At 51.1% G+C, this 13,839-nt stretch overlaps 1 protein-coding gene across 1 annotated transcript; it reads left to right on the top strand.

The window, feature by feature from the left end:
• The first annotated feature begins 5,836 nt into the window (after positions 1-5,836).
• INAFM2 (InaF motif containing 2) lies at positions 5,837-11,466 on the top strand. Its single transcript, XM_029239757.1, has one exon. The coding sequence runs from the start codon at positions 6,144-6,146 to the stop codon at positions 6,606-6,608; it is 465 nt and encodes a 154-aa protein (XP_029095590.1). The 5' UTR covers positions 5,837-6,143; the 3' UTR covers positions 6,609-11,466.
• The last annotated feature ends 2,373 nt before the right edge of the window (positions 11,467-13,839 follow it).

Below are 13,839 nucleotides of genomic sequence, written 5' to 3'. Positions count from 1 at the left end.
TGTATTGCCATAGTATTACGGAAGCCTTCCTCCTGGAGACCCAACCTCTCCTTCAGTCAAAGGGTTCTGGATCTGCCACCTGCCAATGCAGGGGACACGGGTTTGAGCCCTGGTCCGGGAAGATTCCACATGCCGCGGAGCAACTAAGCCCGTGCACCACAACTACTGAGCCTGTGCTCTAGAGCCCATGAGCCACAACTACTGAGCCTGCATGCCACAACTGCTGAAGCCCATGTGCCTAGAGCCCGTGCTCCACAGCAAGAGAAGCCACCATAATGAGAAGCCAGCGCACCGCAATGAAGAGTAGCCCCCAGGGCTTCCCCGGTGGCGCAGTGGTTGAGAGTCCGCCTGCTGATGCAGGGTTCGTGCCCCGGTTCGGGAAGATCCCACATGCCGCGGAGCGGCTGGGCCCGTGAGCCATGGCCGCTGAGCCTGCGCGTCCGGAGCCTGTGCTCCGCAACGGGAGAGGCCACAGCAGTGAGAGGCCCGCGTACCGCAAAAAAAAAAAAAAAAAAAAGAGTAGCCCCCACTCGCTGCAACTAGAGAAAGCCCATGCACAGCAATAAAGACCCAACGCAGCCAAAAATAAATAAAAATAAAGTAAGTAAATTAAAAAAAAAAAAGTGTTCTAGATCTGAAAATTGAGTCAGGTCTGGAAACCAGACAAGGCATCGTGACTTTTTATTGGAGCAACTGTCACCAACCTCCTGATCTTTCATTCCTGATTTCTTTTCATTGTACAGCTCAGCAATTCTGTGTGTGGTCTGCAGATCGCTGGGGGGCCCTGAGACCATTTCAGGTATTTCACAAGGTCAAAATATTTGCATAATAATACTAAGACATTATATGCCTTTTAAACTGTGTTGACATTTGCACTGATGGTGCAAACACAATGTTGGATAAAATTTCTGGCACCTTATCAAACCAAGGCAGTGGCACTAAACTGTTCTGGTAGTTCATTGTAAAAAAAGAAGGAAGGAAAAAGAAAGACAGGACGGAGGGAGGGAGGAAAGGGGAAGGAAGGAAGGCAGGAAGGCAGGAAGGTAGGAAGGAAGGAAGGAAGAAAGGGAGGGAGGGAGGGAGGGAGGAAGAAAGTGAAGAGTCAGTCTCACTTAAGAATGTCCTTAATGAATTTAACAGAATTTTAAATTTGTTAAATTTTATTAAATCATAACCCTTAAAAACATGTCTTTTTAATATTCTCTGTAATTAATTAGAAAGTACCGTACTGCACCCAGAAATATAATGGTTCTCTCAAGAAAAAGCAATTGTACAATTGAGTATGAGCTAAACTAGCCATTTTTTTCACTCGACAAAATAACTGACAGGTAAACTATAGTCATTCAGACTTGGTTATCTGGGAGGTATTTTCTCAGATTCAAACCAAGTAGGCCTGTGACTTTGAGGAAAGCAACTGATGGTATTTTTTGCCAATGATACAATTTGAGCTTTCAAATGAAAATTAGAATTTTAGGAAACTTGTATGCACTATCATGAACTTGACAGATTCCCAATACTTAAAACTTTTCCTGATGATACTAACAAATATGATTTTTAGTATTGTATAATGAGTTGTATCAATATTTGAAAGATCTGTATAATTCAATGAACCAATATTTTCCAAATGACCAAAGGATGTTACAAAATCATGCATAGGTAGAAGAGCCGTTCAGAATGCAAGGTAGATCAATAGACTTTAATATGATTGAGTACAAAAAGTTCACTGACATAGTTTCATATTCTACATTACAACTACCATTTAAGAAAATACTCCTTGTTGAATTTTGGTGTAGTATCAAAGGAAAATGCCCACAGTTAGCTGAAAAGTCTATTAAAATGCTCCTCTCTTTTCCAACTGTTAATACATATATTCATGAGGCTGGATTTTCTTCACATATTTTAACCAAAACAACATATTGCCAACCAAAGCAGATATGAGGATCCAGCTGTTGTCTATAAAGCCACATTTAAGTGACTTGCAAAAATGTGAAAAAAAAGGCACTCTTCCCACTAATTTGCCCCAGAGGTGCTATGACCTTTTAACCATCTGCATAGCTCTATTGTCAGGACCCTCCCACTGACACTGCGGCTTGCTGCTTATTACAATACTGTGCCAATCTCTGGCTTCTATCATTTTGCAGTCCTAACATCCCCATCGCTATTAGGGAGCCAGTTCTGTTTTGGCCTCTTGCTGTCAGCCCTGGCCTGCGTAGGACAGCCAAAACTCAGCTTCTCACCAATGCACTCCTCTTTGCTTTGATAACCAGAGTATCCTCTGGGCCCTCCTGCAGAACTTAAGTGGGTTTCTGATCTTACATAGAATACCCACTAGAGCATGCCCACTTCTCTGAGCTTTTTGAACCCTTCTTCCATCTTCTGCCATGGTACTTCTGGCATTTCCATTTCACTTGGTGAGCCTGTCTCCCAGGATCCTTGTCAGGATGTTAAATCCTGTTTCATGGGAGAGTGTTCCCATATCAATAAACTCCCCCTCATTCAACTTAGTATTCACCTCCCCCTCGATCCAGCCAATACATCCTCTCCTGCTCCTGCTAGTACATACTGGCTACTTCCGCAGCTCCTTGGGCATAGAGCCCTCCTCCTTCCCTAGCAGGAACCCTGCACATCTCTGGCTGGGTTTTGTTGCAACTTGGCCCTATTTATTGGTCTTGTAGGCCAAGAGAGAGTTACAGCTTCCTTTGGTGCCTGAGGGCAATTCCCAGGGACAGTGGCAAGCTGTGAGCCATTAGTAGCCAACATTCCTAGCAGCTAGAGGAATGAGAGCCTCCATTCTGAGGGTGATGTGCGTGGTATTCCCAATATCCACTACAGAGACAAAGTTCAGCTCTGCCAGTGAGGCAAAGTAGAACAGGGATCGGTATCTAATGCTCTAGAGTCATAAAGACTCAGGTTTGAATTCTATCTAGCTATGTGACCTTGGGCAAGTTACTGAACTCTTTTTTTTTTTTTGCGGTATGCGGGCCTCTCACTGTGTGGCCTCTCCCGTTGCGGAGCACAGGCTCCGGACGCACGGCCTCAAGGGCCATGGCTCACGGGCCTAGCCGCTCCGCGGCATGTGGGCACGGACCAGGGCACGAACCCGCGTCCCCTGCATCGGCAGGCGGACTCTCAACCACTGCGCCACCAGGGAAGCCCTACTGAACTTTTTTGAGGCAATTTCTTCATCTCTAAAACGAAGATAAATAGTAACTACCTGATAGATTGTTGTAAGACAAATGAGACAAGGAATGTAAGTGCTTAGCGTGGTGCCTAGCACATAATAAAGGTGTGGATGCTGTTACAATTGGTCAGAACTGCTGCTGTTACGATTGGTCAGAACTTTCCGAAGCCTGAAAGGGCTGCCTTAGGAAGCAGACAATAACGTACACCAACATGGAGGGTCTTTTAGCTAACGCTGGAGAGTGCTCCATAGGGATGCTGTGGGGAAGGTTCTAGGGTCCATGAGGGTATTTACAAAAGAGGACCTTTTGGGCCCATTCTATCCCCAAGCTGCCTTGATTCTCTGCTCTGACTCTGCCTACCCTTAGTCCCGGAGAGGCACTTAGAGAAGCATATTCACTTTCAGGCCACCAGGGGGCCGTTTAGTTGCCTGCAACAGGAATACACTAATGGTTTCTTAATGGCTCAGGCACCAGGGAGATCAGCCTCAATTATATCTGAAAGCATTTTGAGTTCCTAGGGTAAAAGACACTATGTAAATCCAGATAATAAATACGGCTTATTGATGACAGGTTAAAGAATCTGGCACTGTTTAGTTTAGAGAAGAATAGGGTGAGAGGAATTGAATAGGGGCTTCAAGTATATCTATTCTTCAGTATGGAAAAAAGTGACAGGCTGTTTTCCTACTCCGCTGGGAGCCAAGCAAGAAGAAAGAAGTTTAATTTGCAACAGAAGAAATTCAGAGTGCATTCAAGGAAGCAGATGGAAGGAGGCTTTGGGTTGGCCTCACCTGGAATCTTTTAAGAATAATTCACCTTGGTACAGCTGGTATGATCGGTCCTGCCAGGAAGGCCAGAGAGTAAGGTGGAGAGAGAGTTCAACATCCAGAGGCAATTCAGGGATTTTGACTTAACAGGTCGCCCTGCTAGACGGGCTCTGGCCACCCTGGCAGCAGGTTGGGGAAGGAGTGGTTGTCTTTTCCCCATCAGCCTCCAGAAGGCAATAAGCACTCCAAACTTTCAATGTCCTTAAAATCTCTCAGAAAGTAAAAAGGCAGCCTGTTCTTGGAAATAAGCATCCAGTTGGCCATTGCTAGTGGCAGACTCGCACCTGAGCTTCAGGAGTCAGGGGCTGGGCTATGGGCCTGGAGTTCCAGCCCTGATCAACACACTCAGCTCTGGTAGCCACTTGACTTCTGTGCAGTGGGGGAGGCAGGGCAGCAGTGATGGGGTGGGGCTTCTTCATCAGGGGGCATGGTGTCTGGAAGCTAAGAGTTCCTGTGGAGGAGGGGAAATGGAAAAGGCAGAGATGGTCCAGCCCCACAGAGTCTGAAGCCAGGAGTCAGGAGGGGTGGTTTGCCCACAGAACCCAATTAGGCCCGACCTATTTGGGCCCCCCCCCCCCCCCCACCAAGGCAGTCTCCCACACCCACTGAGATACCCAGGAGGTCCACACACCCAGCTGTGGGAACACAGGAAGTAGAACTCAAGGATGAGAGAACCAGAAATTCTCAAAAACCTCATAGACAGGGAATGGGGAGGAGAGAAGCCAAAAGAGAGGAGGGCTGAAGGAGAGGGAAGGCACAGGGTAAGCGGCTACTGAGAGTCCGAGCTTGGAGGAGTTCGTCAGCACCTAAACGAGGGATGACAAGCCTCACTTGGGAAGGATGGCAGGGCAACAGCCGCCCAGGCTCTGAGACCCGGAGAGGATCAGAGAAGGCAAAAGCCCTGTACTGTAAGCCGCTCCACCGGTTCAAGGGCAGCCTCTTGAGTCCATGAATCAAGCCCAGACCCGGGAGTCGGAATCCCCCCAAAGCGGGACCTGGGACCTGTTGCAAACTTCAGGACTAAGGTGGGAGGAGAAACAGCTCAGCACTTGTACTGTCCCGAAAGCTCTGGAAGGTCTGGGCAGCCGACTCGGGGATCTCCGAGGACAGAGAATCGGGAGAGCCTGAAGCCCAGGCGGGATCCGGCGGCGGGTGGCAGGTGAGGGCTGGGAAAGGGCGCGACCAGCTGTAACCACAGTGCACGCTCCAGCTTCCTTGGCTGCCTACGCCAGACGACATGGTCCAGACTCGCTAGGTGTAAAGGGGTCTGAAAGCCCCGCCCGGCGGGTACGTGGAACGGGACGCGAGTCGAGAGCACCAACGTGAAATCACTCCCACTTCTGGGGGTAAACTGAGGCCTGGGGCCTGGGAGCGGAAGCCGTTGCTGCTATACCACCTGTCACTTCGGACAGTCTGGACACAGAGGGGAGGCGCCAGAGTTGACAGCTCTGCGCTCCGACCGCCCCTCCCCGCCCCCATTCCAGTTCACCACTCCGCCCCAAACGACGCCGTTCCCCTTTTAAAGAAGCGCCCCGGGCTCCCACCGTCGCCGCGCCAGCCCGTAAGGGGCTGCGGCGACGTTGCCCTTTTAAGAGCCAGCCTCCGTTAACTCTCTCTTAACGGGGCGTCCCGGCGGGGCTCGCGGCGCCCGCCTGCAGACCGCCTCCCCGTGCGGTACTTCCGGACCCCGCCGTCGCCCTTTTAAGAGGCAGCCCCCAGCAGCGCCCTCTCCCGCCCCTTGTTGCCGGTGCGAGAGGCGGGGGAGCCGGGCAGGAGAAGAGAGCGCTGTCCGCGCGGCCACTGGAGACCGGGCGGCCGGCGGCCGGGCAGGCGGCGGCGGCGGCGGATGGGGACTCGGAGCCGGGCGACTGTGGCGGCTGTGGCTGTGGCGGCGGCGGGGAAGCAGCTGACGGGCCGGCGGCGGCGGCGGCGCTGGCGGCGGTGACTGGTCCAGGCCCCGGCGGCGGCTGCAGCGACACGGTGGCGGGCTGCGGGCTGGCGGCGTGAGGAGCGGCGGCGGAGAGCCGAGTGGCCGGGAACCGTGGGCACCGGGCCGCCCCTTGCCCAGTCCTTGCAGGCCGCCAGGCCCCCTCCAGCCGGGGCCGTGGAGCACCGGGGCAAAGGCCGGGGCCCTCCCATGAAGGAGCGCGACGCGGCCCCGGCCGAGCGGGGCAAGCCGGCCACCTACACCGGGGACAAGAAGGCGAAGATGGCGGCCAAGACCAACAAGAAGTGGGTTCGACTCGCCACCGTGTTCGCTTACGTGCTCTCGGTGTCGCTGGCCGCCATCGTGCTCGCCGTCTACTACAGCCTCATCTGGCAGCCGGTGGGCGCCGGGACCTCGGGAGGAGCCGCCGGCCCGCCCCCCGGCGGCTCCAACGCCACCGGCCCGTCCGGGACTTCAGGGGCGGCGGCTGCGGCGGGGCCCAACACCACGGGGTCGTCCCGCCGCGAGGCGCCGCGCGACGCGCCCCCGCTGCAGGCGGCGCGGCCCGTGTCTCCTGAGCCTTCTGCCGACAGACCCCTGGCCGGGCCGCTGGAGCAGCCGCAGGGGGCCGAGGAGGACGAGAAGGAAGCGGCGGCGGCGCCCGGGAGTCGTTGAACCCCTCCGTGCCAGGGGTGGCCGGAAACCATCCTCCCCAAGCCCGGAGGCAGGACTTTGCAGCAGGACCGGGCGGGGAGCCCGCGGGAGTGACCCCCACGGGAGTGAACGCCTCCCTTCCCCCGACGATCGCGCGCTCGCCGCAGAGGCGAGGGGCCTGAAGTCGGATCTTCAGCCAAGGGACCACGATTCTCCGGGGGTTTGGTGTTTTGTCTTCCTAGGACCGTGCTGCGCCAGGGCCCTGAGCCATAAGGGGGATGGGGGGAGCGGGGGGGAGATCCCAGCACCGAACCCTTCTGCGCCGCTAGCTCTTCGGTATCTTACGTGGAGGGGTGACTCGGGCTTTCCCCCAAGACTCAGGGGAAGGAGGGAGCTGTAGGGGCTCTTCTTTAATAAGCCGAAGCTCTCGCAAGGAGGAGGGCACCAAAAGTAGTGGAGCTCAGGTACGTCAACCTAGTTGCAGTGGCCACAGATGCATTTAATTTATAGATCCCTGTATATAGTTGTTGACATATGCACTAGAAGCTATAATTACATATAACTACATGTATCCTCCTACACCCTGGGTAGCTACTGACTGATGGATGGGGCTAAGCAAGGGCTATTTGCTGGCCCCCAAAGTGCAGCTAGCCAGAAGGGCACAAACGCTTTTTTCATTACCCACTCTTTCCCCTTTCCCCCCTCCTGTTTCAGAAAGATAGATTTATGACACATTAGGGTTAGACAAGACAAAAGTATAATCATTCTTAAACTTGTTGAAAGTACAATGGAAAACCTTTGGAGAAGTAGAAGGAGTTCAGGGAGGGTGGGGAATGTACTGATCCCCTGCTCTCCTCTTCCCACCTTAGTGCCCCCACCTAAGAGGCTTTCTGTTGCAGCCCTAAGTATCTGGATATGGGCCAGGGAAGAAGGAAGGGAAAAAGCAATGCCTCTGTGCTTCACGAAGCCTTGGCCTTCTCACAGAGTTCTTTTAGGAAGAGCAAGCTTTTGTAAGTAGAGTGGCTCACAAGTGTTTTTTGTTTTTTTTTTTTTCCCCTGCTCTTTAAGATCTGGTCTTGTTCCAGTAATCACCTTCACCTTCCCTCTTCCCTGAGCCTGTAGTGGCAGTGTAGCCCTGTGATTAGGACGAAATCCGTTGTGAAACCAGAGCTTTGAGCACACCCTCTGGTTATGAGTTGTACTGTGGAACGCACAAGGCCGAAAGGTGGGCTTCAACCTCCGGATTGTGTTTGGATAGCCAGATAATAGACCAGCCATAGAAAGGTTAAATTGGCTTGTCTTTACCTCTCCTGATAAGCTCTACTTATATGCAGCCTATACTTTTATTGAGATGAGAAACATCGAGTGAAATGACATATGTAGAGCTAGCTCTGGGGCAGCAAGAATTATACATCCTCAATTTGGATTCCGTTTCCTTCCGCCACTTGCTTTTAGGCAGTTGAGTGTGGGTAGTGACAAGATATCAAACCCTTTCGTGTTTCCTTTTTGGGAAATGAGGCACTTTAAAACAATGACAACAACAACAACTTATCCACCTGAGTCCTGAAACAATTTGTCTCTCCTGTTTTCTGGCTTACACTCCAGTTAGCTCTGATCCAAGTTTACAGGACAGCAGCCTTGCTTTAAGCCATGTCCTGGTGTGGGCAAGGTAATAGCAGCTGAGCTATCATAGCCTATAGGGGCAGGCTGGTTGCACCCCCAAGGTGTCTTGGTTGAAGGAGATTTCTGAGCACTTCAGCCATTAGGAAGCCCTGAGGCCTTTTTAAATTTTTGGTGAGGGCCTGGGGGAAGAAACATAAAATGCCACTTTATAACTTAAATAATAGCCTGTAATTTATATTTACTGTGTGAATTTTTAGTCCTATATTTTAATAATTTGTAAATCGATCTCTTATTCCAAGAATCCTTTGAACTTGCAAGAGAACATCTGGGAGTCCAATCCCCTGTCCCCATCCTGACCCCTGCATTCTGGACTGTTTAATCTACGTTGGGATGGATCAGGGTCTAGAGAAACCACTCGTGGGCCCAGCTGCTGGCCTCCTGGCTCTAACGCCTTCACTGGAATTGGGACATTAGCTCCAGCTCTAGCTGTGAGTGTGACCAGAGACATTATTTATAATCCAGCCATTTAAGATACACCTGTACTCAAAAAGTCCTGTATATTTTTTAAAAGTTTTATTTTTCAGGTGAACAAAAATACATTCTAAGAACTCTACGTCAGCCTGTGTAAGTCGACCATTTCTCTTTTCATGCTTCTTGGGGAAGGAGTAGAGGTAATAGTCTAAGGTGTGGTGGACGGGTGGTAATGAATAAGGTGTAAGAGGAAAGAGCAATTGCTCTAACGTTCTCTGTGCCTGATGGTTTGACCAAATTGAAGGGTGGCAGGAATCCATCTTATTCGGGAAGCAATCACGGGGTTGGAAGAACAGTGATAGCTAGCTCAGCTACCTTTTGCCAACCCTAAAACGGTTGGGAAAAGTTCTGCCTTTAAAGGACTCTGAGCAGCTGCCCAGCTGAGGGAGCTGAGGGACCAGTAAGCATGCAGATTGAGAATTATTATAAACATTGAGCTGGCTGAGAGCTGAGCTGAGGTGAGGGTCAGCCGCCATATAGCATCGCTGTTCTCGCCTTTAAACCACTGGCCCCCAGAAAGCCCAAGAAGTGCTAATACTGGGGGAGACAAGTGGATGTGTCTGCAGTGGTTGGACAGAGCTTTGTCTACAGTGGAGGAGGTGAGAGAGCCACAGGGCAGAGAGAAGGTGTAGGTTGCTTCAAAGGTGAGGCTTTTTCTTCCCTAGAGCAAACAATAAAAGACATGTGGGTGGAAAGCACAAATATAAGGGATTAGTTGTGCTGCAAAATACACAGCAAGCAATTGAGCTCAGCTCATTATTAGACAATGTTGCCCAGTGCGAACCCAAGTGAGAAGCCAGTGTCGGTGGGGCCCCCTGAGGCCTGTACTTCTCAGGAGCTGTTGGGGGGTGGCTGCTGTGCTTTTCCATCACCTTGTGGTCTGCAGGGGAGCATGGAAAAAGTCCACCCTTCTTTTATTTCCCTCTTGAGCCTACACAATGGCTTTCTGTGAGAGGGCTTGGTAAGGCAGAGCAGAAGGGGAGTGAGTTTCCAAAGTTCTTCAAGCCAGCCCCTCCTTTCTGTAGACGGAGACATGTGGCTTCTGCAGTTGCACACGGCTTCACACGTTGGGCACATACAGCAGTGTGTGTGTGCAGCAGGAACCTGCTGGCCAGTGCGAAGGTCACTGTTCCACCGGAACAGGGCCTGGTGGCAGGGAGCAGTGGTTGGAATAGCTTTATTTTCAAGGGTTAGAAATTAGCTGCAAAATTGTCCATCAGGTTTTGAGCTGGGAAGGAGAGGTCTGGGTAAAGGGGGATTATTTTCCTTTAACTGCTTTGCACTGGGACTACCTGAATCATTTCAAGGTGTTTATGTTAGAAGTGACTGTGTGCGTTTATTTCTCAACAGCCTGCATTTGATGAAATAATCCTCTTTTGAAACCGTAGTTCTGGAGGGTGAGGGGTGAGGAGTTTGCTAAGCCATTTAGACTGGGCTTGTGTGGGTATCATTTCTTTCCCCCACTGTGCTGAGGAAGTGTTTCTGTGAAGTTTCCGGCATAAGAAATATTTTTCTTCCTAACAGCTCGAGATTTCTACACATATGATACCACAGCTTTGGAATTTTTTCTGTCTACCTTGTTTTTTGGTTTTCACTAGGGAATCCTAAGATAGTGTGTTCTTTCGTTGAGTATTTATATCCTGTTTTGAAATGCTGAGTGGAGAGCATCTACTTGTTTCTACATGTTTCTTTAAGGGGAACTGAAAGGTCAGGTCCCCAGCTTTAGGGCTACCACAGCTATTTAAAAGGGATAATAATTGCCCTCCCTTTCCTGTCTGCAGAGAATGGTGGTATTTCTGGAATTGCAATGCAGTAACAAAAGGGCCACAGCTGTACATTTTGTTGTTCTCCCTGGGTGGAGGGAGGGACCACAGTGGCCTTGCTCGTTTCAGAGGACCAGCACAAAGCTTAGTGCCTGGCACTGTTGATCACCTGGTTTATCACTGCGTTGGATAGCATTGGCCCTAGAGTCATCATGGTGTCACTGTCATGATCCACTTGTGTAGCCACAGGCGAGAATCTTGGTTCAGGGAGGTGAATTGCTAGATCACAGCTGCACTGGCCGTTCTGGCTGCGGTTTCTTCACTGCCAGGTTGCGGGGCTTGGGCTTGGCCTGCCTGTTCTTGCCAGGCGCCAGGAGTCCACAGCTGTATTCCATGTGGTGCTTCAAGGAGGCAACAGAGAATATGTAACCCATTCATTGTCTCCTTTGTCCTGGCCCTGTGGCCAATTTGAGCTATAAAAATATCTGCTCTATCAACAGTTTTTGGGTCGCATCTGTTTTACTTGCTGACATAACATGTAGGTTTCTGCTGCCAGAAAACCTGTGTTATGCTCTTTGTTCCCTCCAGTAGCTAATTTAAAAATACAAAGACGAAATCTTTTTTTTAACCACACTCCCAGACTCTACCAGGCTGTCTGTCCTAAGCGCAGAAGCAGCCGTGGCTCCCAGTGGCACACAGTGTCCTTGAGCCACCTGGTCAGTAAGGAGCACCAGAGCCAAACCAGCTTCCCTGTGCCGCATTCCATTCTATAAACATTTGTTAAGCTGCTCCTATGGGACCAGAAAATTACCATACAGTTCTTGCCCTCAAGGAATTTACAGTCATGCCAACAAGAATCTACCCTTGTTACTTTTCCTGTTTCCTTAACTTCAGTAATCTGTTTTTACAATAGCTCATCAGCTCATCAGCAGTAAGATTGTAACCTTCCTTAGAACATTTTCCATAAACCACTACCATTATTTCAAGAACTATTTATTTATTGCCTACAGTATATGAAGTGAGCCTCAAAAGTCCCCAAACCAACTTGTCCAAAAAAGCAGTTGCTGGTTACCAAGGATTTCCTTTTACCTCTACCTCTCTCTGCTACCTCCATGTTCAGAGGATGAGTTGAGGTCTCCTCCCACCTTGTCCTGGAGGCCACCTGTCCCTTCAGCTCCCTGCTAGTAGTCTGGGCAGTGCTGAGTCACAGCAGCCAGTCTCTGAGCTGTAGGCAGCTCACATATCACGAGGATCTGGGTTGGGGAGGCAGTGTGCTCTTCGGAGGGACCCCCGAACTGGAAGACAGGCAGCCTACGGACTCAACGATGGCATGGGTTATTGCCCGTGACCTCTCTCTTTCCTCCTAACCAAATGGGAATTCATGAGAGCAAATGGAGCTAATAGGTGTGACAGGGCTTCGAGATCTTGGGAATAAAAGTACAGTATATTCACATGAGGTAATTAATATATTTTCAAGGGAGGGACTGTCCCTTTGGGCAAAAATGATGCATGGAAAGAAACGTGAAGGGGCAGGGAGTAAACATTACACCAGTGCCCAGACCATCAGCATCAGCATGACCTGGGAACTTGTTAGAAACGCCATGTCTGAGGCCCCATCCCATACCGACCGAATGAGAAGTTCAGGAGGAGGAGCTCCGCACTGTGTTAACCAGCCTTGCCGGTGTCGGATGCGCGCTGGAATGTGAAAAGCACTGGCCCAGCCTTTCCCTCTGATTCAGTAACTTGGGGTTAGGGTATTACGGTTTGAACAGATGGTTATCCAAAGGTGACTTTTGACCCTCTTTCTTGGTTGAAGCCAGCTGCCCTGCTGAGGGAAGAGGAAACACTGTGTCCCTAGAGTTTAAAAAGCCTTCATTGTTGGTTATTCCTTTTTTTTTTTTTTTTTTCCGGTATGCGGGCCTCTCACTGCTGTGGCCTCTCCCGTTGCGGAGCACAGGCTCCGGACGCGCAGGCCCAACGGCCATGGCTCAAGGGCCCAGCCGCTCCGCGGCATGTGGGATCTTCCCGGACCGGGGCACGAACCCGTGTCCCCTGCATCGGCAGGCGGACTCTCAACCACTGCGCCACCAGGGAATCCCCTGCCTCCTTCTTAACAAGCTCTCCTGGGCAAGCTCTCCTGCAACCTTCAAGAATAACCAACAATGGGGCTTCCCTGGTGGCGCAGTGGTTGAGAGTCTGCCTGCCGATGCAGGGGACACGGGTTCGTGCCCCGGTCTGGGAGGATCCCGAGTGCCGCGGAGCGGCTGGGCCTGTGAGCCATGGCCGTTGGGCCTGCGCGTCCGGAGCCTGTGCTCCGCAACGGGAGAGGCCACAGCAGTGAGAGGCCCGCATACCGGGAAAAAAAAAAAAAAAAAAAGGAGGCAGGCCTGAAAGAGTCCTCCCTCCCCCTCCCACAAAGGTACTGATGTGTTTGCATCACCTCCTGCCTTGGGGCCTGCAGCTCCTCCAGCCAGTCCTTAAAAGGAGCAGTGGGTGCCACATTTGTCCTTTCTGGTGCCAGGTCTGTGCTATTTCACTTCCCCGGCGTCAAGTGGATGCTTAATGGGAGGCCGTGATGTAGGCCGGCAGACTTGCTGAGAGAAAGCAGCCTTGGTCTGTGCCTTACGCGGCTTCTCTCATTGCCTTCCCCAGCCTCGCCTTCTCCCCCTTGGTGGGGCTGTGGTCACCCTGTGTCAGCTCTTCCTCGTAAGCCCTGATATCCCTCACTCAGGAAGAGACGCTTGCGGGGTCTGTGGACACTGATAAATGACTTAGGAGGCAGAAGTGAAGCGGTGCCTTTAGTTTCTCCTATTCCCTTGACCCCCCCTGATTTAGCCCCCAAATAAGAAGACATGGCCAAAGTGGGATTTTTGCCATTTCCTTTTTTCTTTTCAGGGTCCAGTGCCATCTTTTCCTGTTATTCCTGTCCCTGAGGCTAGGGTTTGGGGCTGGAGCTGACTGGTGGTCAAACCTTCCAAACTTGGGACTTTTTAGATAGCTGGGGAGCCCCTGCTGCCAGGGATCCCCAATTACCCATCTCTTGATTATAAGAAAATACCGGCATGCTGCTCCTTTGGCTGATAAAACTTTGGGAGGCATGGAGCAAACTCCACAAAGGAGTTTGTGTCTGGGGAGTGAGTTCCTGAGATTGCTATGATGTAAACAGAAGAAAAGAGGAAACACTCTGAGCTGCAAGAGGCAGTGTGCAAAGTCAGGGGGAAATGCTTAGGATATCCTTGTGATCCAATGGGTGGATGAGGGCAGAGAACATTCCCTGTAAGAGCAGAGTCACTTCGTGATGCTTTCAACTCAACCAGACTACCCCGGGGGATTAA

The sequence above is a fragment of the Monodon monoceros genome, unplaced genomic scaffold (genome assembly GCF_005190385.1).
Source record: "Monodon monoceros isolate NGI ecotype Baffin Bay Population unplaced genomic scaffold, NGI_Narwhal_1 Super_Scaffold_21, whole genome shotgun sequence".
Lineage (NCBI taxonomy): Eukaryota > Metazoa > Chordata > Mammalia > Artiodactyla > Monodontidae > Monodon > Monodon monoceros.
Note: the sequence above shows the minus strand (reverse complement) of the source record. Positions and strands in the feature narration are given on the sequence as shown.